At 34.1% G+C, this 24,773-nt stretch overlaps 2 protein-coding genes across 3 annotated transcripts; one reads left to right on the plus strand and one right to left on the minus strand.

Moving 5' to 3' along the window:
• Window positions 1-1,054: 1,054 nt before the first annotated feature.
• On the minus strand, window positions 1,055-11,250 carry LOC101742456 (surfeit locus protein 6 homolog). 2 transcript variants are annotated; one of them, XM_004928498.3, is made up of 6 exons: window positions 11,121-11,250; window positions 10,830-10,984; window positions 3,953-10,423; window positions 3,404-3,772; window positions 2,662-2,873; window positions 1,055-1,266 (listed from the first exon to the last, which is right to left on the minus strand). In XM_004928498.3, exons 3-6 carry the CDS (start codon window positions 4,065-4,067, stop codon window positions 1,096-1,098), a joined length of 867 nt encoding a protein of 288 aa, XP_004928555.2. In that variant the 5' UTR covers window positions 4,068-10,423; window positions 10,830-10,984; window positions 11,121-11,250; the 3' UTR covers window positions 1,055-1,095. The 2 variants fall into 2 exon arrangements, with proteins under 2 accessions (XP_004928555.2, XP_012548042.1); XM_012692588.4 differs by lacking the exons at window positions 1,055-1,266; window positions 2,662-2,873; window positions 3,404-3,772 and having other exon boundaries at window positions 5,839-10,423.
• Window positions 11,251-17,817: 6,567 nt separating this feature from the next.
• On the plus strand, window positions 17,818-23,700 carry LOC732978 (coenzyme Q4-like protein). The gene is given in 3 exon segments (NM_001046975.1): window positions 17,818-18,357; window positions 21,193-21,355; window positions 23,370-23,700. Coding segments are annotated over 3 exon segments (780 nt in total). The 5' UTR covers window positions 17,818-17,823; the 3' UTR covers window positions 23,453-23,700.
• The last annotated feature ends 1,073 nt before the right edge of the window (window positions 23,701-24,773 follow it).

The following is a 24,773-nucleotide window of genomic DNA, read 5'->3' on the forward strand; positions in this document are numbered from 1 at the left end:
ATTAGAGAGATTGCTTAATTAGAGACCTACTAAATGTATTGTGGTTAGGTATTATGTAATTATGGGTATCATTACGTGCTTTTACTAATCCATATCAAATTTAACTTAAAAGCACTTACGAAAAAAAATATAAAGGTTTTTATTCTATGTATTTATTAAATTTTTTCGATCCATTTATTTGGCAGAGTTGCAACTTTATGCACATGTTCATAGCATCAAATGATAGTAGACTAGACAAGGTATAAGGAAAATAAAGTTTCAAAGCGGGACCTCGCGGTACTTAGCAGGAATTTAATTTAATGTGACCCGCTCCATACAAAAAAATCACAAAACACATTTTTCTGACCAAACTATAAAGTTTTTGTAATTTTTGCCCAAAACAATTATTATTGAGATTAACGAGCTCTATCTATCTACATAAAAAAAATTATAAAAAAACAAAGTTGGTCCCTAAGTCACTAAAATCACAGTATCGACCCACTGTGCGCCGGTCCGGCTTCTCGAGGGGGAGGGTGATGGGAGAGATGTGCTCCGCACTAAACGCTTCACTTTCCTCCCTTTGCCTCTTTATGAGTTCTGTCTCATGCGAGGTTTGGACGTTGGTTGTTGAGCGACAGATTTTAGTCAGTTCGACTCTGACATGCTCCGCCCTCCATCCCCAGTGGAGGGCGGAAGTCCGGCGATTTCCTCCTGACCAAAAAAAAAGAGCCTCATAATGACATAATATACTAATGTGGTGATCACTAACGCGGCCACACTCGCGTAAGACTTGTTCCGTTTGAATATGTTAGTCGTCGGAGCACCGTGGTACGTGAGAAATGTGAATCTTCACCATAATCTGGGTCTCGAACAAGTCGGTCCGTATGTACCATACCTGAAGTCAATTTCATGATTGTATTCACTTATCCCCCTCCTAGATGCACGAGCATTCAGCATACTCAGGGTAGCCTGGTGGATATGTGTGTGTCTGTAGCAACTGATTAAGTCAGAGGAGCAAAAATAATGGAAAATGTACTAGATTATGACTGACTATGTCAAACAAGAAACCGTCAAATAATTATAAAGTGTTTAATAACTTTTTATTGAGGGAAAAACTTAGATTACAACACGACCCCGTTTAGATGCTGCTTTGATAATTTTAGTCTTCTTTTCTTTTTTCTTCTTACTAATATTTTCTTTTCTTTTCTTCTGTCTTTCATTCTTCTTTTGCTCTACTGAACTAATCCTGTTTTCCCATTGCTTTTTACTTTGCTTTTTCTTTTGCTCCTGTAACCAAAAACATTTATTTAAAACATATATGTACATATATTTTTTTTATTGCTTAGATAGGTGGACGGGCTCACGGCCCACCTGGTGCTAAGTGGTTACTGGAGCCCATAGACATCTACGACGTAAATACCGCCACTCACCTTGAGATATGAGTTCTAAGGTCTCAGTATAGTTACAACGGCTGCCCCACCCTTCAAACCGAAACACATTACTGCTTCACCGCAGAAATAGGCGCGGTGGTGTTACCTGCCCGTGCGGACTCACAAGAGGTCCAACCACCAGTAAAAAGTGGTTAACTGGTCCACTACCAGTAAAAAGTGATTAACTGGTCCTACCACCAATGGTTGATGCCATTCTCATCCACATCTGCCCTGCCGTCCTGACTATGTCCTTGGTTCACAGTGCAATAGAAACCTAATATTAATTTTAAAACAATAATTTTAAAAACAATCTTGAAAATAATATAAATGTTATATTATTGTCTATGATTCTGACTCTGACTATTGTCAATTGAGGATTATCTTATCAAATTATAAATGAGAAAGGATCAATATATGTATTAACATACATCAATATACAATTAGATGAAACATAATAATTTTCATTACAAGTTTAATGTAGATTATCCACACAAAATCAAACAAACTGCATAGCTATAAGATCTAGAAATTTGTAAAATAATGGTTTAGTGCTGGTTGATTAAAAAAGTAGCATTTCGGCAGATATCTCCCAATTTATCATTGCCTAGATTTTTGGAAAAGCTTCTCATTCTTGGTCAAGACGAGGGAAAAAAGCCAAAAGCAAGGCACCAACAAGATGTTGAATACTATAAAGATGATAGTTAGGAGTCAGCATCCAACAGGCGGTCCACTTCATAGAGGACCGATCTTCATGCAAAGAGTTTCGAGTAATTATAGGTGTGGTCGCATACCTCAGTAATGAAGGACCAACAGAGAAGAATATTTTGTCAAAAAAAATAAATGTCAACAAACATAATTTACAAATTGTAAAATCTGCTTAAACAGTGCTACAATTATAATGTAGTTATATTTGCATAATAACAATGAAAAATTTTAATAGAAATTAAGCTAGACATTCAATGAAACTACTTTAATACAGTACCACTTTTGATTTTTGTTTAAAAATGACAGTAAGCATCTGAAGTTAGCAGACAGATACTCCTGACTTTAACCATAAATAAATAGAAACTGTTAAGTATAACTATGCATAGGAGTCTCAACATTAAGTTCTGTGATTACCTCTTAGTGTATGTAAGCATAAGGTTAATTTAAAAACTTGATTGTAATTAATTATAGTGTGGAATATAAAATATTAATCTTTAAAAAATTACTAAAAGGTACAATACAACAATGAAACCAATTATGGACTTACCATTTTTTTTATAGATTTCTTCAATAACATTGGATCATCTTTAACTTTTTGTCCCTCAGCTTTCTGTAAAATTGTTTTCCATGCCAACTTTTCCTTCATCTCCTTAACTTTAGTTTTGTCTTCCTTTTCCTCCATTTCTCTAAACTTCTCATCTTGGTGTTTTAAATTTTCTAGAATTTTTTTAGGATTTTTTTCAGTTTTAGATCCCTTTTCTGTAAATGTTTGCAACAATTAGTTTAAAAACAATGTTCAATGGGCCAATCACCAATATTTAACAATTTGATTTGTTTAATTGCTAGAGCAGAAAGATTTCATTTCCAAGTCCATCAGTAAGTAGTTATTATCTTTTCCGGTTTCAAGGAAATGTAAAAAAAGCTATATAACATTATGCAGGCATAATGTAGACCTGCAAATATTGCTGGTCTTTAGCCATTACATTTTTTTCTTACCAATTCAATTACTAATGTTACACCCTAGCTCATGCAACTACTTATGCCTTCCATCATTCGACCATCATAACACTCATCTCATTTACCTACAAAACTTCTTTCACTCTTGCCTCTAATAGCTATCTTGAGCACTGATGGCAGAAAGTATGGTATATGTATTTCTAGTGTTTGACAGTACATACATTATACTATCCATAGATTATAGTCTAACAAACATGAACTGCCTGTACATGAATTCATTTGTGATAAAAAGATATTTCTGACACTGCGTGGTAGTTGTGAGCATTAATTACCTTTATTGCCAAAATTATCAAAATTAAACTTTGAAAATACTAATTTCGCATCTGTATTGAAAACTGGTTTAGGTGCGGAAATTTTATGTTTCTGTTCAATTTGATTATTCTCATCCTCCAACAATGATTTATCTATGTTTAGTTTTTTTGTTTTATTCAATCTTTCTTTCTTTTTAATTTTTTTATTTAATTTACTATTTAAACTCTTTTTTACGAGTTTTGTTTTCAAATTATGTTTTTGTTGTGATTTCAATTTTTCCAATTTCTCTTCCAACTCAGCAATGCTCCGGGCCCGTTTTGGTAAATCCTTTTCCTCATTTTCATTTTTACTGCCTGTATAGATTTCATAGTCTGCGTCTTCATCGGCACCTAAAAATGCATCATTCTTATAAAAAAAATTATTTCAACAAGTTTATCTATTGACGCATTATAATTTTAAATACCTTTAATCTAACCTTAAAATTTTCTACAATCATACAACTATTACCATACCTCAAGGTATACTGCAAGACTAGTTAAACACAGCTGATAATCAATGTTATTACTCACCTTTTGTTAAAATTGAAACAGGCATAACTGAAAATATGCCTTTTATAAAGTTGAACTCTCTCTGCAACTCATTTTTTACTTGTTTATTTTTCCTAGGTTTCTTCTGAACAATCATCTGAAAGTCGGTTAACAAAAATGACAATTTTCGTAAATAATTAACTATTTATCAGATTTACAATTTATGCAAAATTCAACAAATGCAATAAATGTTAAATTTTATGAAAATTGTTGATGAATGATGGCCCAGTACATACGGATTTTTTTAAAGAGATTTTATGACCTGGTAACTGAGACCTTTAAGTCATGTCTTATTTTAATTTATATTATTCATATTTTTATGAAAAATTATATTATGGAGTGAAATGAAATGAAGATGATTAATTTGAGACACTAATCAACTGGTATGAAATTAAATGAAATGAATTGAGATGATATGGGATGAAATATAATCTCAGTAAAATGGTGGTCATTTACTAAGATTTTTTCCACTTATTACGTTAAACCTGAAGAAACACAAAATAGACAAAATAAAACAAATAACACAACTTCAATCCTCGCGTTCCCGCCAAAAAATACGTTTCAAGCTTATTTATACATTTAGTATAATATCTATGATTTCAATCAACTTGAAATCATAGATATATATCTTGACTTTCTTTCGACTTTTTTTGGCTCCAAAGATATATATTATTCATTTAGATCAGTAGCTCAGTGATCCAATTTAATTGATTAGTCTCTGAATTAATTCATTTCTTCGTCTAGCTAGATCATTTAGCTCAGTATACATTGATCACTCTTTGTATTGGAATATTTACAATGGTCAGTTCATTCATTCATTTTGTAACTGTCAGGGCCTATCTAAACACGTACCGTACAAATACACAATATAGTCGGCCGTCTGGTGTAGTGGTAAGTGACATGGTCACTATACAAGGGGGTCGCGGGTTCGAATCCCGCCAAGGGAAGATATTTGTATGATAAATATAAATGTCTTTTCCAGGGTTATGGATGTATATTAAATATATGTGTGTATAATAAAAATCTTACATTTATATCCATTATCTGGTACCTGTAACACAAGTTCTTTACGAACTTATCACGGGACCAGTTAACGTGGCGTGATTGTTAGTAAATATTTATTTATTATTATTATTATTATTATAGTTTATATTTACACTTATTTATTATTAAACTTATTGGTGGTACCTACCCGCGCGGACACACAAGAGGTCCTACCACCAGTAATAACATAAATTATGATTTTGCAGATTTAATTTTTATTACACGATGCTATTCCTTCACCGTGGAAGTCAATCGTGATAGTTTTTTGAGTACGTATTTCATTAGAAAAATTGGTACCCGCCTGAGATTCGAACACCGGTGCGTCGCTCATAACGAATGCACCGGACGTCATAACCTTTAGGCCACGACGACTTCTAAACGTCTCAACGTGAGTGACGTGACATTTACGTTGTGATATTTAGTTTTATGGGCACCGGTAACCACTTAGGAACAGATAGACCGCGAGCTTGTTCACCACTATATACAATAAGTAAAAGAATCTACGTTTTCCCGCTACTGTTCCGTTTATTACGCGAAATATTTGTACACACTCCCGTAGCCTTTATTTAAACAGTAGGTCCGTGACTCCCTAAATAATTATATAATTAGTAGGTTATGAAAAAGTTGTTTTCTTTTGTGTTTACATTCTAGAAATAGGGTTTTAAGCGAGGAGAAATAGTTCAGATAGGGTTCGATTTCGAGTCCAAGCGTGGGGTAAATAAATAAGCTAATGGACCAAAAAAGTAATTAGAGTTCGGTACCGAAAATTTGAACCCTAATAATATTCGTATATTTCAGAAAATATTATAAAGACAACACATATGTAAATATTACTTTTTGTATTTAAATAATCGTCAACTTTAACATTTATTGTACCTATTTATAATGCATTTATCTTTTATGAAATGAAAATAACATTCGAACAATTGGTTACTTTTTTTAATTTACTTGGAAATCATACTTATTAATAGCCTTATAAAAGTTTAATGTTCAAGTAAGTTCAAGTTCCAAATATCTTGAATGAACACGAAATCTAGTTATACTTCAAATACTCTTCTCTGGTTATGATGTTTAACAAATTCGGAAAAATAATTATAGTATTTTCTCTTATGATAGCTTAAAGTAACAGCTCATATCAAAAACAAAAAGTTAACAATTATTTATAATATAGGTAAATAAAAATAAACTCTCAGTTCGATCATTATTCACTTTTTTAGTACAAAATATGAACACATTTTGATAATTTATGCAATAAATACCTCTACTGTATCCCTATTCTTTGTACTTACAACTAGATGAACATGTCTCACACATGAGTTTTGCAGATGCTACAACAAATTTGGAGGTCTACAACATAGTGTATGTTTAACTAAATAGCATTTAGACAAAAGCGTAAAAAATTAACAAATCTTGCACATAATTTTATTCTTAGCTAACCAAATAGTATTCACCTATAAAGATAAATTTATTTGTTTCGTTTGAAGAAGTACTGTAATGAAAATAGGTTTTGTCATTAACTGTACAGAGTTGGTGGGCAGTCTCGGTGGATAGAATTTCTGTTGTATGTAATTCAGACATCTATTTAACGGATTGTAAAACTATTACAATATGTAAATATGTAATCCAAAATGAATTACTTATTTATGCAAAAATATAATTATATAGAAAAACTAAATAACTATATAAGATAATAAGCTTAATTTCAAGTTTTTTTATAATAATAATTCTTAAGCCTATGAAATGTAAACGATAAAACATTAAATAGCAACAATGAACTTTTTAAGCCTCAAATATAGTCCTGTGTAAATAAATGAAAACATTTATATTAAACAATATTGTATAAATGAACATAGGAATGGACCATTTATAAAACAAAAATCTTATAAAAACGAATTTTTAAATATGCAATTTAGTTTTCTTTTTTCATAAAACTAATATTTTATAATAATATATTATAACATGGCCCAAATCTAATTTTACATAATATACTTTACTTTTTTCATTTAGATATAGCCTCCATAATTGTTACTATATTTTTACTATCCATTCATAAATGGTTTTATTACTCAATCATAAATATTGCATTAATTCCAGTGTTATAACACTTAATAATATACTTAAAGGGCATCAAGAACACAACAACTTTGTTAAATTCAAAACCCAACTGAAGAATAACCCAAAACCACCTTCTTGTGATCATCAGTTTATTGAGAGGATTTTTTTCAGAATAATTTTAATTTATTATTCTCAAATTGGGTATAGTAACCGGCAAACTTCTTGAGCCAATGACCTTGACTGCGCAGAACCGAATTTTAGATCACTTTGGTGGCGAGGGTGAGGCGCGACGGCAGGGGAAATCGTATCGAGCGCTTTATTAGTAGATCAGTCGAACCTTGCGTCCCGCACCGCGCCCTCATTCCGCTTGCTCCCAAAAGTACGCTTGCGTACAGTGGAAAGTCTATCGTTATTAATCGTTAAGCTATTTGTTATAATTACTTGTGGACTTTGTTGCCATTGCTATTTGTTGATTGTTTGTTGATTTTTTATAAAACATACACTATGCCGCGACAAACTGGTGTACTATTCAAAAGAAAGGGTAGAAAAATTGTGTACGACGTATATTGCTTCATTATAAAACAGGGGAAGAATGATATGGAAAAATTAAAACAGACTTCGGAAGTAACAAAACCATCAGTGAGTACTGTTAGGTGCATTATTATTAAGGAAGCTAAAGGCTCTGGCTTGCTCGCCGTGTTTCGGACTCCGGGTAAGAAAAGATCAGGGAAGAAGAAAGTTACCGGAATGGATAGTTTCGTTCAATCTGTAATAAAAAGATGTAATCATAATAACTACATAACAAGCAGCGAAACTCCGTACCGTAGAAAGGCTTCGAAAAATTTAAAGAAGATATAAATTCTAATGGCTCGGAATGAAGCTTACGACGTATTATGAAAGAGCTAGGCTTCAGATGGAAAAAAAGAACAGAAAATAATCGGAAGCTGGTAATTGAAAAAAGTAACATTCGATTACTACGAATCGAATATCTTCAAAAAATAATTAATTATACACAAAAAAGAAGACCGAATCGACTGAGTTGTAAACTACACCGATGAGCCTATGTCGACTAATCACGATGATAGCGACTCGGGTGATGAAAACAGTGATGATGATGATGGTCAAGATTATGATAACGAAAAAAAAAATTACAAATACCAGCTTCGCTTCAACTGAACCAAGACCTGGCAACAGCTCTAGTTTTGACTTAATAGAAGGAATATCTATTTTACCCCAAGATTAAATTATTACAATTATTAACCTATATGTTTTGTTGATGTTCTAATAAATATATAAATAAATACATAATATGTTGATTTTAATAATTTAATAGCATTATGACGCAGAGTATGTAATGTTTTTGCATGTGAGTGTACCATGCGCGAACTTACCCCCACTACGTCAACAAATGCTCAAGAAGTTTGGCGGCTATTATATCTGTTTATCATCCCATAGCCATAACACACAAGGCTTTGCCAACGGTTCATTGCACTTCACGCACTTAGCCTAATTTAATAATAACACCAAAAAAGATTCTACCCAATTACGCACTTACAATTTGTAAAGGTGTCTTTAGAAAATATGGTATAGAAATACTTCATTAATATATCATAAATGTATCTATACAACTAATTTTGGAGTACTCAGATGAAAAAAGTAACATACTTCTTTTACAATCCAAAAAAATACAATTATATAAAACAATATTATCTAAAACTAAAAATAACTCAAAAAATTTGCAAAAATAGAAAAATAATATTGTGTGTAATACTGCACACCATGCTTATAACTAAATCAGTCAAAGCATAACTGTTATAAAAGAATAAACTAATAAATTCAGGTTCACATTGATTATTTAAAAAACATTTTTGAAAATTTTATAATGAGGTTCCGAAATCAGTTTAACAATTTGAGCACATTAAAATAAAATGAATTATCGCCTTCATATTAAAATATGTTCAGATGGCTATATTGCTTACACTAGCTGTATGAACTACTAACTAAAGCCTAAATATAAATGGTAATAATAAAGCAAGTCGTGAGGCGGGATATTTGCATCAGTCTTGTGAAATTTTCAATTGTGTAATTGATTAATGTCATTTGTCTATTTGGTACTCTTGTTGAAAATGAATAAAATGTTAATTTTCCATATTATTGCATAGCTTTAGAACTTATCAATTCAGTTCTGACTTTAAAGATGAGAGAGTTGCATCAAGTACCCTACCAGCTGCATAACCAGGTATGTTAAGATAAGCAGGTTTGTCATGTTCACACAATCCTGGTTGTTGACAACAGCGATTCATTGAGGATGTCGTTGCAGTGTTTGATGAAGTAGTACTACTACCTTGGGCACCACTGGTTTCAGATGTTATCAAACACACCATTTTGTGAGTTGTGAACTGTTCTAATGAACGTAATTGTTCACCACAATTTTCACACTTCAATTCTCTAGCATGCACTTTTCTGTGACTGTTCAAGGACCTGGAGTTATCAAAGACTTTACTGCACATGTCGCAGTACTTCAATACTTTTTCTCCAGTACACACCACTTTGTGGTTATTGAGTCTATCTAGAGACATGTAACGTTTGTTATTGCACAAGTCACATTTGAACTGTTTTTGAGGTACTCGGCCTGTATGGACCTGCATATGCTTACGTAAATTGCTCTTATCTTTAATATACTTTGAACACACTGAACACTTGTTTACATCCTTACGAGTATGAAGAGCATCCAGGTGCCTTCTGAGATGTGATTTTTTATGAAATGGCTCAAGGCATATTTGGCATCTGAATGGTTTTTGTGATGGATGAACACCTGTCAAGTGGGTATTGAACTCCAATATTGTTGGATAACTTTTTCTACAATGAGGGCAATGAAATAGCTTGCGGCAAACTGCTGCGCTAGAGTCACAAAATGGATCTGAGCAATCGTCACAAAAAGTATCTATCCCTACTGGAGGTGTGGAAGTACCTGCCTGAAATTGCTCTAGTTCATTTTGTAAAGGATCATGTTCGGGGGAACATGCTCCAGAGGGTTCCTGCTTGACTTTAGCTTGATCTGAGTTCTCTGCAAATTCATCTTGATCTGGTGTGTTTCGAGATGTACTGGCAAGCATCCACCATGGATTGTAGTGCCACACCCCCAGTCCTGACTGTACTGCATTTTGCCCTTTTATGTCACTAGGTTTTGTTTGCGTTTCTGCATTTGAGTATCCAGGGAAACTTGGCAGTTCTTGTTTACTTCGGCTTGATTCAAATATACTGTGATGCGATATGAGGTTTTCATAGTCACTCGTATCCAACTTCTTATCACTACTTTCTTGATCCCTTTTAGACATTTCTTGTGATTAAGCTCTGTAAATTAAAAGCAATAAAACACATTTCAATTTATGTTTGAAATTCCTTGTCATAATGATATTTAAAATTGTTGTCGTGTCTATTTACAATTTACGTAAATAAACAACGCAATAATCGCGCGTTTTATTTAACAGGCAAACTTTCCGCTTGATAGACGAAAAAGATATTAAATCGCAAAATGAATGTGCTTTTAAATTTTAATTATAATCCATTTCATTATTTTTACAGTTTAATTAATTTTATCAAACAAGAAAATGTAAACAGACAATTTTTTTGGTTTACAATGGATAAACAAACAACTTTCCATATTTGTAGGAATTAAATATATGGGGAGAATTTTAAAAATATTGCATGATACCATTTCACAGAAATCGTTTACTAAAAAAAATTGTTCTCAACTTACTTAGTACATACAATTCCTATTAAATATTTTACTTTCAAAATAAAGAACTCATTGACGACCAGCCATTTTGTTTAATTGTTTACTTTATGTTCCGTCCGTCGGTTTCGTTCATTCTTTCCCATTGATAGCATGACTGATTTTAGGTCCCATGAAAGCTGAAACCCGTTGTTTTTTAAAAAACTACATAAGAATAAATTATTTGCAGAAAATTTTTGAGCACAGCAAGATGTGAAATTTTTAATTTTGATATTCGGAAATGTCGGTAAAAAGACAACATTGTATAATACTTACTAGCCTCAATGCTTTGAAAATTTGAGATTAACAATGGGCTAATATTGTTTACATGGGAATCAACGAGGCTTAGAACCACTTTTCATGACTTCCACTTAGTGGCCTTCATCCCCTTTGCCGTCTTAATTATTTTTTTCTCAAAGAATGTTGCCTAAAACTTGAGGGTAAAGGCAGTTTTAGCTATTTCTATCGTAAATCAGTAATGGGTTTCGGTTTGAAGGGTAGGGCAGCCGTATTATTGTAACAACTGAGACTTCGAGCCAACTTAGGGTGAAAGCGATCACTATTTGAAATAGAAATTTTTAGAAATAGGTCCCGACATAATCTCATGATTAGTTATGGGTAACCGAATACATAACATTTATAGATACATTAAAAAAAAACAATACAGCCTTACAAAAAGGCTTATTACACTTGGATAAATTTAGTTGACTGAATACAGTCGCTACTGAATTCAGTGAAGTGTAGTAGCATTAAGTAAGTTAGCCTATTAAATTCAGTAGCAAGGATGGTTTCTGACTGACTAAATCATTTTGAAGCCTAATTAGAAACACCTTTAGGAAGGTGTAATCGCATTTAGTTACTTAATGGTTTCAGTCGTCCCATAGCTCTCCGTGCGTAAGGACGTTTTAGTTTGTTTTTTACTTCCCAATAAAAAGTATTAATTTCGTTCACCTTTATTTAATGTGCTAGACATTTATAAATAGCCCGACATGTTTCAGGGATAATTTTTGTCAGCAGGGGTTGGGATATTGGAGAACTAAATTTTAAATCTTGATACGAATTTCCTGTTGCTAGAAATCTTAAGGTTACAACCAATCTTTCTTTTGGACTTATACTATCGTAGGATTAGATATGTAATAGTTATATAATAGATATATAATAGAATATCGTAGGATAGTATCCTGCTTTTGAATAAACGGTGTCACAAGGTTTAATATTAGGTCAAACGAGCTCGTATCAATTTATAGATAATTCTTGAAGTCTGCTGATCTAAATCACTCATAATGTTCATATTTGCTATTTTTCCGCTGAGCAATAAATATTTTTTCACCCATATTATTCTTTTTTTTTTCAATTGAGCCGACAGCGACGGCTGCGCGAAGATCAATTTTTTGTTGTCTAGACAATATTGGTGTCATCCCCGTACACACACGACAGGTCCAACTTTGTCGCGGTTAAACCATAGACCTATTTCGTACTTCAGTGGGTTAAACTGACAATTGATTCAGTAACTGAATTTGGAACAGTGTCAGAAGCTTTTAAATTTGCTTCTGAATTCAGTCGACTAAATTTAGCCAAGTGTAATAAGCCTTTAAACTTGAGCACAACTGACTAATTAAATACTTTTAAATTTAATTACGTGTTAAAAAATTTGTGTTTTCATAAAAAGCTTTTTATCTTCAATTTCGTATAAATATCACAATTCTAACTTTACTAAAGTTACGGATTTCATATCACTATGGAGGGTAGAGGTACCTTTACACCGGTTACTCACATTCGCACGAATACGCAAACCCGCAAGTGTAGGACGACATTTGCAAATGATTATGCTAAGTTTTCGCTGCATTCGTGGTTTTTCACGCTGTGTCGGTTTTTTAATAGACATCAAAGCGCGAGAACCGCGATCCTTCGCATAGTCTCCCACACATTCGCGTGACCAGTTGCGCCCAGGATTACGAAGGCAACGGACGTTTCGCTATTTTCATAGATCGTGACGTCTACTGTGTAGCGTATCTTCATAAAAAGAAATCCCATAAAAACAGCATGGCTATTAATGATGTCTGGGAAAGAATTGAAAACTCTTTTTCTCTTCAATGTTTTATTGACGAATTAAAAAAGAGGAGAAATTCGTGAGACATTCGTAAACAAGTGTAGGAGGAAGCGCAAACAGGTTCGCAAATTAAGTACCGAACCCATTTGTACAGCCCCTAAGTTTGCGAATGAATGTTTGACAGCCCTTCACATGCGCGCAAACATTCGTACAATGTGCGAATAATTGCGCGCATGTGAGTGGCCGGCATTACCCTCCATAGTTCTTGACCTGACTGTAAGCATAGATTATCAATACAAGGCAGCATATATCAATACAAGGCAGCTTCTATTTTCTTCGTTCGTTCGCCAACATAGACAATACATTTAATTTAAGTGTATTATCTGTGAAATTACCGTTTGCCTACTTTAAGGACTTTTTGGCGGGAACGCGAGGAGTGAAGTAATTTAGTGTTCCTTTGAATTTAAATGTGGCTTTTCGAGTTCTTCCAAAAGTCCGCGATCCATGCCCAACATATGCGAACCATCCAGTCTCACATATCCTGTGGCCCCCTAGATGCGGGGACCCCATAGGAGATATGTTCCCTGGCTCAAAGAAGAAACTGTATTATGTATGCTGCTTACAAATATTACGTAGTAACCATGGAGAATAGGACTAAGAAGTACCATCTTAGTGTATTAAAAAGTGTCTGCTGAAAGAAAGCCAATTAAGGTGATGCCATAGTAGCAAGAGGAAGGATTTTAAAAACAGCGCCATAAACAATCACATTTCACTTCAATTCAGCATTCTTTACCCTGTTAAAACTGCCATATTCATATCATTTCTACTTCCTACACTAGCGCAATTTCGGTGAATCTTCCAACAATAACTTGTTGTTTAAAGGTGGACACCTTTTCAACTTGTCCCCTATACAATATTGTACCAAAGGGGATTGCCCACTCTCCATAGTGTGCTAGGCCCAAGATGGACATCAAATATTACTATAAAAATGTACTGATTCAAATTCTTAAATGTATTGGATATCAAAAAAATATATTGAAATTGACGCCACTATTATAAAAAATATAATAAAAATAAAAACTCGTTTTGAGGTTAATTTTCTATATAAATAAGTGTCGGATTGTGAGATACCGTAAAATGGGGCGATTAGGGACAAATTCCAACTTTATGAGCAATTTTAAGGTAGTTGTTGATGTATATAATGCTATATCAGGATCAAAATGATTGAGTCTTGGGGGCATCTTTGTTGTCCAATTTAAAATTATGCAACTAGCATTCCAGTTTAAGCAAAAAATGCAAAAATAGGTGTAATCCCTATTTGCCCGAAAATTGCGGTTAATTGGGATGAAATGAGAAATTTGCTAGGGTTGGCACTACTTTTATTTTTATATATAGTTTTAATTAATTTATTTATTTAGTTGCACCAACAAAGTGATCATCAATAAAAAAATTTTAAAAACTGACAAAAGTACATGGCAGACATCACCTCAATTATAGGTGCAATCGACAGTGCTGATATTTCTATCTGGGTTAAGAGATTAGGTGTGTCGGTTATTCCATGGATTAATCAGATGAATACCCCCACTCTGAACAAATATTTAATATTTTATTAAGTATTACTTAGACATTTTTGTCCACCTTGAGATTTCATTGATCTTGTTACATGTCTCTGCAAAATCGACTTACTTATATTAAATTGCTTATTTATTTCAACTAAAGACTTATTCCCAATTTCGCTTCGAATAAACCAGATTTTTAACAACAAATTTAAAAAAATATTGTTATAACTACATAGACAACCCTACAAACCTGTACCTATTTATACTTAGGTCGTTTCCATTTCACGTATTCTCATCCCAATTGACCCCTTTTTCGTTGTTATTTGTACCTAAGACGTCCCTAATATCCCCAAAAACAACAGATTTTTACATGTATCTTTATTTAATCAAATACATTAAAACCAATAACAACTGAGACTTACCTTTAATATATATGCTGGTTCAAACACTAAATAACGTTTATAAATCATAGTCGTCTTCTATTATTATCAAATAAATAAAAGAGAGCAAAGTTTCTAGCACTAAAATAATTACCACCACAGGAAGTTAATTTGAAACGCGATTTTTTATAAGTTAGCAGCTATTATCATGCATATTCAGAGTTGTTTTGTGAACTTTCAACATTCTACTATTAAACTACAAAAAATGGAAGATTTTGCAACGAATATAAAACTTATATTGAGCGTCGAAAGATTTTCCCGGTTTTTTCCCGATTCGCCTCTCAATCCCTAAACGCCCCATTTTACCGGTACTTCAAGAACTTTTCTTTTCTTAATGTTTAAGATGTTCCTAATGTATTTTTATCCAATAGGGTATAAAAACACACTTAATTCTTTAAATATCTATATTTTCTTCATCTTCATACACAATTAGTATCGTCTAAAAATAGCAAAGGAGAGCATATACACGGTTTTAAATCTCGGTCAGGGTAAAACCACAATTCACACAATGTTTTTTAGTCGTAGTATGAAACGTTATTGATAAAAGTAAAATAAATCGAAGAAAAATCAAAACACATCCATTTTGTACGCAAGCACAACACCACAAGCAGCAAGCGAAGTGTTAGTCAGTCAGATTAAATTCAGTGTTGTCAGTATAAAGAAAAATAATTACATGAAATTCATATATCGATAATTTTTTTAGATAACCGATAATTGATTTATATTTTAATTTTTTATTTACGAGTACACATTATTTTTTATGTTTTTTTTTAGTTGTACATATTTAAATAACAATACTAGTAAAGTTTTTTTTATTGCTTAGATGGGTGGACGAGCTCACAGCCACCCTGGTGTTGCTAAGTGGTTACTTGAGCCCACATACATCTACAACGTAAATGCGCCACCCACCTTGAGATATAAGTTCTAAGGTCTCAAGTATAGTTACAAGTTAAAGTCCAATGGGTATGTCTTCGATGTTATTTTATGTGCATAAAATCCATTAAAATCGATTGATTAATGATAATACTTAAAATGGTTTATTTATATGTTTTATTTATATACTCAAAATATTTACTTCATACGTAAAAGGTTTTCAAGCTGGCAATATTTTTCCCGCAAAAATAAAAATCCTTGTTTTTTCAATAGAGTTACTTTTTTTAAACTACTTATTGTAAACTGTAGTGGCGCTTATTTGCAAGAAAGTAAATGCATATTTATTTATGACAAAATTAATGCACTAAGTATTTTTTCTATAATCTATTGTCCGCTTTGGGCCTAAAATGGGCCATCCCCTTTGAGCTTGATTTAAGGAAAATCATTAATACAAGCTTCGAACGGACCACGAATTTGGTTCGCTTCTGAATCAAGTCTTGCCGTTTGTAGAATAGTCCTGCGAACATAATTATTAATGAAACCGCCTCGGCCCGCTAGCTTGCACATCGGATATGGTTTGCTCCGTACCGAATCCGGTCGTGTGGACTATTAAGCCGAACGAGGCGAACGAACTAGTCGTGTGCGGAACGTCAATAAGGACGGCTGCGCGTACCCTTATTTAAATCAGGGAGGAAATCGTTACCAAACGCGATGTATTAATTGATGTTCTTCAACTATACAAAGATATTCACCAAGCGTCTTGCGGTGGGTCAGCAAATACGTAAATTGTATTGGCTTCTTAATAGAAAGTCTCAACTGTCAGTTGAAAACAAGCTTTTACTATGCAAATCTGTTATTAAACCCATTTGGTCATATGGCATCCAATTGTGGGGTACTGCGTCAAACTCAAATATTGAAATCCTTCAAAGATTTCAATCAAAAACGCTCAGGATGATAGTGAACGCACCATGGTATGTTACAAATGAAAGAATCCATTATGATCTTGCCATAAGAAAAGTCAAACATGAAGTAATCCATCGAGCTAAAGCATATTGTGTAAGATTGGAAGCCCATCCGAATAACCTTGCTAAGCATTTAATGGACAACCTAATGACTACAAGAAGACTCAGAAGAAGAGTGCCTCAAGATCTACTAGATCTACTGTAGATTAAGTAGATTAATTGATATGGACATGTCAATGGACATTGTGCATGCACCGCCGAAATTATTTTTATCAAAACTACGGTTGAATGTCTTACGACAGCTTACTGTATAGAATAAACAAAGATATTCCATATTTGAAGGAAACATCTCACGAGCCTTATTGCATCGGACATGCTCGAAAGCAAACATTTACAATACTTAAACAGTGTTACTCAAAATTCAAAAAAGACGTCTTCGAAGAAAATTTGAAGAAGAAATTTAAGAATGGCGAAGAAACGAGAAAGACAAATTATTGGAAGAGTAATTGTGACGATAACTTGAGCTAAACTTCGATTCTAGAAGTTCTCTTCCTAATGCAAAATACTTTAACGTGGCATTAATGGCACAATTGATATCGCTCTTTCGAAACAGACTTTCCCATAAATAGCAGTATTACTTTTTGTGATCAGAGGCTTAACCAAACCAGATTTCGCGGTTCATTCGCCAATATATTTTAAATTTAAATTAGATTTTCATCTAAAATTCTTATCAACTTCATGTTGGATCAAATTTGAGCGTGTTAATGATTTTACCTCTACCCTTAACCAAATAATTAGGTTGGTCCTCGGAGGGGGAAAAAATCACTTTTTGTGCTTTTGTAACTAATCGGAAAATTGCATTTTTGAACATAATAATAACATTTTCAAGTCGATAACAACTAAAACAACAATCTGTTGGTTTTAAAACATAAAAATATTTTTAAAGATCGATTTTAAGAAAAAAATTCGATAAATGTATAAAACGACTATCTCTTGCATCCCTAATATTATTCTGTGATGTAAAGAGATCTGTTAAGACTTGACCTGAAGGTCTTAGTTACCAGGTCACAAATACCATAAAAGTGATCTGTGATCATGTATTTACGCAAACCAATACAAAAAATAAAATCAGAAGTACAAATAAGATTAATTCGCTACTATACTGCTTCTGAAAATGCAAAAGTTACTTATCATGAAGAAATGCAGAATAATTTTATTGCCACGAACATATTCCAAAAAGCATTATTAACATGCGGCTCAGCAGTGATAGCTTTGCTCGACCCTCACCGGGGTGATATGATTGCTTGCTTAGGCGAAGTTACTGGCGAAAATGCTATAAAATATATGCACAGTAAAATGTTACAAACTGAAGAGGGACAAGATATTTTGAAAAACAAACCTCGTATTAATTCCAAAACGATTGCATTTGAAACTTTGTCTCAGATGCCTGAAAACAGCCTTGGTCGTGTTTATGCCGACTTCATGAAGGATAATAATATAACTGCAGATTCTCGTTTACCAGTACAATTCATTGCAGACCCTGAATTAGCTTACGTAATGCAGAGGTACAGAGAAGTCCATGACTTAGTACACGCATCTTTATTCATGAAGACAAATATGCTGGGAGAGGTTTGATTTTATTTAATTTACAACAGTCTAAGCTAAGGCAGAGTTTTATAGTGTATATTCAGTGGAGCTTAAAATAAAATAATAATTGATATTATATATTTAATGGCTTACAGTGATCCCATATGTGTAGTCACCTGCAACCTGACCAGTTTTGTTAAGAAGCAATTCTAGGTTTTGATTTGTATGGTAGGGCAGCTGTTGAACTATACAATTAAGGCTTCAGCCTCATGTCACATTTGCCTTCATATGCAATAAAAAATAATTCAATCTTTTAATTTAGATCACTAATACAAGTTTATATTGCTCAATTTTGTTAAGCTACTATTTCTGTCTATTAATTCCATTATTGGTACTGATATTTGGACATCATGAGTGGTAATGATGTCCAATGTCCTTTACAGTACAAAAAAACTTGTGTAGTCATTTAGAAGGTACTTATATGGTTTTTGGGTACAACAAAATGTATGGTGAAGCAAAAAATTTAAAGTGATTTTTTGAAAATCACCTTAATAGTTGCTTACTTAATGGTAGAAATCAAAATAAATTATTATATTCTGTTTAATGTATTAAAAAGTAAAAAAAAAAAAAAACAGTACCAAAACAGTTTTACAGAAAGGAAAGTCAAAAAAGGAATATGAAATTGACAATGTTTACAAACATATTTTAGGGAGCTAAAACTGTTAACTTTATTTGACACAGAATTCAGTCTATCAACAAATGTCAAGAGTCTTGGCATGATTGATAGAAAGTTGAAGTGGCATAGCCGCCTAGAAAAGAAATTAGTCGAGTATTGTCTTTTAGCAATGCCCCAAAATTGTTGCATATGAAATGCAGTTTTCTTGTTAACTTTTTATACATCTCTACACAATGATACATAGGATAAAATTTACTTCCGGAAGGTGCTGTTCAAATGCAGTACTGAATGCATTAGAACCATGGCAATGGTAATTTAAAGACCTGCTGCTGTGTCATGTATTATTTGAAATAATAACAAAATTGTTTGAAATAAAAATTAGAATGAAACTACAAATTCTCAATCGATTACAACACAACTAAGTGAAAGTGAAAAGTCAGGATTGGATTTGATAAAGCTATCTAGAAAAAAATCAGATAAAACAAAATTAGGTACGGGAGATAGTACTTAAACATATTTCTAAACTTTTGGGAGTTTATGATATTGTTTACTAAGAAGAATACAAAGGGATCTTAGAAGCATTTACAATAATCTCAGCTAAACAGGTAAAATATCTGTGTACATTTGGAAACCAAAGATGTCTTATAAGCATTATATATTTTAGAAAAAGAATTATGTTAAGGACAACCTTAATTGTCGTGCTAGGTGTCCGTACCTAGGGGGCGTGCAGTGTATGTGGGACTTGACAGTTTGCAGATGTTGGGAGCAGACTGCGGGCTCAAAGATGTTATAGGGCCCTACCCACGAAACGACTCCCCTTGCACTCTCACACCCGACGTCCGATCACCGCCCGGGGTCAAAACCCAGACACAGTAGTGGTTTTCCTCATTCAACACTACAACCAGACTCGCGGCGCCACCCTTAGGACGCCCGACTGACAGGTCGTCGACGCGATAGTCGACGACTCTACGTCGGCCGTTTCGGTACTACAGCTGAAAAGGCTGCTCCAGCCAGAGCTGCCGGTAGTCCGGTATACCCTACTGGACCAGAACAAGCCTGCCAGGTCGGAACACGATACACCGCCAACCGGTTGCTCTTACACGGCAGTTCCGTGGAGCAGCACCCTAGAGCGCAAATAGCGCCCCACGCGGTGTCGCCCCGTAACCTTCACCGGGGGTAGGTCGCCTCCTGCAGTGGCCGGAGTCGGGCAAAAATCCTCCGGCCCCCGGCGCGGCGACGACGGATCAGTGTTGAGAGTGGTGCGCTCTTCCTTTATAGTTCCGCAGCATCCTTCTACGAGATGGTGGAATCGTTCGCTACCGAGCATCGTAGGCATGACGGTCGGCAGTGACATTTCCGGCCCTATTTATAAGACGAGGATACGGTGCTGTCACAACTACGCGGGACAATGTGCGAGTCTGCTCAGCCGTATATTCGTCGCAGCTACATTGGGACACTACATCGTCGATTCCCTGCGGGTGTCGCAGTGCAGATACCGGCCTAAGCAACCATGGCCGGACCTAAGTAGGGCCTGCATAGAAGCTGACAGCTGTCTTATGTTTCCGACAAAATCCACTTAATGAGTTTCGACGTTGGCCACTCTTAAGAGTTGTCAATATAAATTCAACCAGATTTTTTAAAAGTGGGGTATTCTTTGGGTAACCTAATTGGAGAACACTTACTTTTAAAATGTAAAGAACACCAAAAGCTTTTGTATAGTGATTCTAGTATACAGATTTTTTTTTTTTATTGTAACTAAATATCTAAAAAGTACACTTTCAAATCACTTAATTTTTTATTGCCCTAGTAGGCAGACGAGCGCACACCCCACCTGATGGTGAGTGATTACCATGGACGCCCATGGACTTTAGCAATGCGAGGGGCAGAGCCAAGCCGCTGCCTACCAAAATTCATTCATTACTATGATGAACTGACTATGTAGTCAGTGTCTCTCTCTCTGTCTAGTATGTTCTTTCTTAATCATAGACAATCTAGCATTTTATGGGTATATCTTAATTAACAATTTTTATGAAACTTTACATTATTTTTATTAATATATTATAACACATGTTATTATTATTTACGAATAGTAGTTATTTTACATGCACGGTACCTTTCACGGTCACCGTCTTCGCACGTCTCGTCACATTTTCAACATTTATTGTATGGCGAAACAAGTCTAATCAGGTTTATTGTTACAGGTTACTGTTAAATGGGTAGAAGGCATCCAGACTAAATTACCTATGTGTATTGGTGGAGGCATTTGGGGTGCAGCACGTCTTCGGCCGAAGCATAGACAAATGTATTTGAAATATTATTTACCATGGGCCATTAGAACCGGAAACAATGCGAAATTCTTACAGGGTAAATTAAAACATTTGTACAATGCTAAAAGAGCCGTTTGTTCCGTAAGTACTTACGGATGCACGTAATAACCCAACACTAAAAATATACTCTTGATCGATTTTCCCAAACACATAAAAAACTTCAAATATAGATGTTATGTTAAAAACGGCGCGGCGCCTCCAACTTTTTTTTTTATGATTGAAGGATTACTGGTGGCCCGGAGGCCTTTCCAGTTTCACCAGGACAGGTGGGCGAGGGCCTCCAACTTCGACACGCGGTAATAATTAATTGGTACGAACGAGTCATAAACAATAGAACCTTAAAAATTTGTATTGTTTATTTGTAAATTTGATCTAGGCTTCATTAATTGAAATTCATAAAGGAATGAACTAGTTAATTTTTTTAATATTAGTCTATAGCAGAGGTTCCCAAACCTATTTTATCTACTGCCCACTTTGAGAATAAATTATTTTTTAGCGCCCCCATTTATCACCTACTTAGAAACCACTGTAGCGAGAGCTCAGTCGTTGTGTAGGAGTCCTCCTAGATGAAATTACAAATCGCTTCCCAGGCCTCTACACAACGCCCCCACGCCCCTACACAAGGCCACAAGAGGGCGTTATCGCCCACTTTGGGAAAGGCTAGTCTATAGTATAATAACTAATTAACGCCACTGTTTTTTAAATATCCATTTTTTATATTTCTAATTGTAGTTCGTTGAACTTTATTAATTAAACATTGGTGTTTGTCAATACCTCTTGGCGCTAACCATATTAAAAAACTTTACAAATTTCAAATACTTACCAGAGAACCGTACCGTACCGTACATAGGATAAACTTGTTAATTCTACGTACGAGATTTCAAAAGAAATTTCATACATTCATTCATTCATAGAGCAGCTGCTCTTGAATTATTAGTTCTTTTTTGGAAGCGCTCGGGCAGCTGTTAGCTATTCCCATCCCTCCTGGCTGAGCCTTTGCTCGCCCACCTGTCTGAGCCTTTGCTCGCCCACCTGTCCTGGTGAAACTGGAAGGGCCTTTCTACGAAGATGCATAATATGAAGATGTACAAATGTTAATTTATACTATCGAAATTTTTACGCAATTATTCAGAATATTTTTGACATCATATAGAACTTCCGCTCAAATAGTGAGCTTTATCGTTAAAAAAACATTCCAATGTTTTTTCTCAGATAGTACCTATACGATTGTAACTGTTAAGTGTTTTTATTTAACGATATATTTATTTACGAGTATAGTAACTATTTGTCCCTGAATTGGTACTAATGACATTATAATCTATATATATAAAAATTAATTGCTGTTCGTTAGTCTCGCTAAAACTCGAGAACGGTTGGACCGATTTAGCTAATTTTGGTCTTGAATTATTTGTGGAAGTCCAGAGAAGGTTCTAAAGGTAGATAAATATGAAAATAGGTCTCTTATTTATAGATTGAAGCACTACGAAGTCTGCCGGGTCAGCTAGTCTCAAATAAAAATGATACCTTACGTAAATGGTGACACAAATTTCCTTGTACTTTTTTTTAAACTATAACAATACCCCATTTTGTAAGTCTAAAAACCGTTGTAACTTAAAGGGACTATGTTGGCTACTTATTTAATCAAAACCCGAAATACGTGAAAATATTAGAATAAATAAATAATACCATTGAAACTGCGACCTCGTGTGTCAAGGTGGATAGGGGAATTCACATATTAATGTGTCTATGGGCCCAGAGTTCGGTTTCTCAAGTTCGCGATTTACATTGAAATTGGAGATAAATAAACATGAAATTGAACATCTCGCATCTTTTATTGGTCGAATTTAAATCATCTGTTACATTTACTGTATTTTAACAAATAATTTTCTTTAATCATTTCCGATATTAAGTAGGTAAAAATTTGCCTTCTTTTAAGAAGGATCCTGCAGACAATTCAGCTATATAGCCGTATAGGTTTGGGCTAAGAATACGTTGATCGATAACAGATAACATCCACTGTACCTACATAAATAAATTTGTTTTGCTTTCAGGTATCTATTTTGAAAAAAGATGGGAACAAGACATCGATGATTTTCACAAGGAGATGAATATTGTTCGATTATTAAAAAAATAAGTTTTAGTTAAAATAACAATATTCCAATAATACACCTTACAAACGCTTCGATACGATGCGAACCACGATACGCTCGTGGCACGCTGCAGTGCAGCGATGGTGGTTTTAATGTGCACGTGCAAAATAGTGATGAAACATTTTAAATTCATTTAAAATATTTTTGTTATTTATTTCATCATCTATTGAATTGAGCGAAGTGTGAATTTCCCCTGGAAGTTTTCGTTGACTGTAGTAACTTAAAATTCAATAAAACACATTTTAGTTGAATTTTTTTTTGCATTTATTTCATCTGTTTACTGGTGGTAGGACCTCTTGTGAGTCCGCACGGGTAGGTACCACCGCCCCGCCTATTTCTGCCGTGAAGCAGTAATGCGTTTCGGTTTGAAGGGTGGGGCAGCCGTTGTGACTATACTGAGACCTTAGAACTATATCTCAAGGTGTGTGGCGCATTTACGTTGTAGATGTCTATGGGCTCCAGTAACCACTTAACAACAGGTGGGCTGTGAGCTCGTCCACACATCTAAGCAATAAAATAAAAAATAAACTTATATAAAATTAACTTGTAATATATTCACTATTAGCGATGAGACATACTTGCAAAATTGAATACCAGGGCTTCTAAGTACGAGTACGGAAAAATACCAGGGTCAATTCAAAGCAGGTTTTAAAAATACTTGAAAGTATTTGTTGTATCAAAGATTTTTAAGTATTAATATTTTATAAATGCATGTTTACGCAGTTATGTTCCTAATATAATTTCAGATAAGTTAGCTTATTTGATTGACAAATTCCCGACCCGATCAGATGGCATGTGCATTAAATTTTCGGTTCATGCATTCGGATTTCATCGGAAATACTCAAATATATTAAGTGTATAATCTATGGGAAATACTCGGGTTCGGCAACCCACTCCCTGCGCGTCAAGTGCGTCAACGCGCCGAGCTCCGTACGCGTACGTACTATTTGGGACGCTGCGCTGCGGTCCAAATTTGAAAGTACTTGCATAGGAATTCAAACCGTATTTTATGACGAATAAGGAGCAAAATCGTATAAATAAAAATTACTTTGAAGTTCAAAAAGATTTGAAGTTCAAAGTTTTTTTTTTAATTCTCAAATCTGATTGTGTTTTTTATTCCTAATAAAATATGAATTATTTTTCTATGCAGTTTTTTCATGTGAGTGTTCATGTTTTTTAAGCCTCCGACTTCAGCACATATCGTTTTCACGCATTAAAACTGTATAATCTCAAATCTTACTAATTTTATAGGAGTGTGATATTTTCAATATTAATCACCTTTGAAAATTTTTTCTTTAGATTTAC

The sequence above is a fragment of the Bombyx mori genome, chromosome 15 (genome assembly GCF_030269925.1).
Source record: "Bombyx mori chromosome 15, ASM3026992v2".
Classification (NCBI taxonomy): Eukaryota; Metazoa; Arthropoda; class Insecta; order Lepidoptera; family Bombycidae; genus Bombyx; species Bombyx mori.

What these genes read in the sequence shown, in the direction of transcription:
- LOC101742456 (XM_012692588.4), bottom strand. Translation starts at nt 10,407, where the DNA reads ATGTCTAAAAGGGATCAAGAAAGTAGTGATAAGAAGTTGGATACGAGT.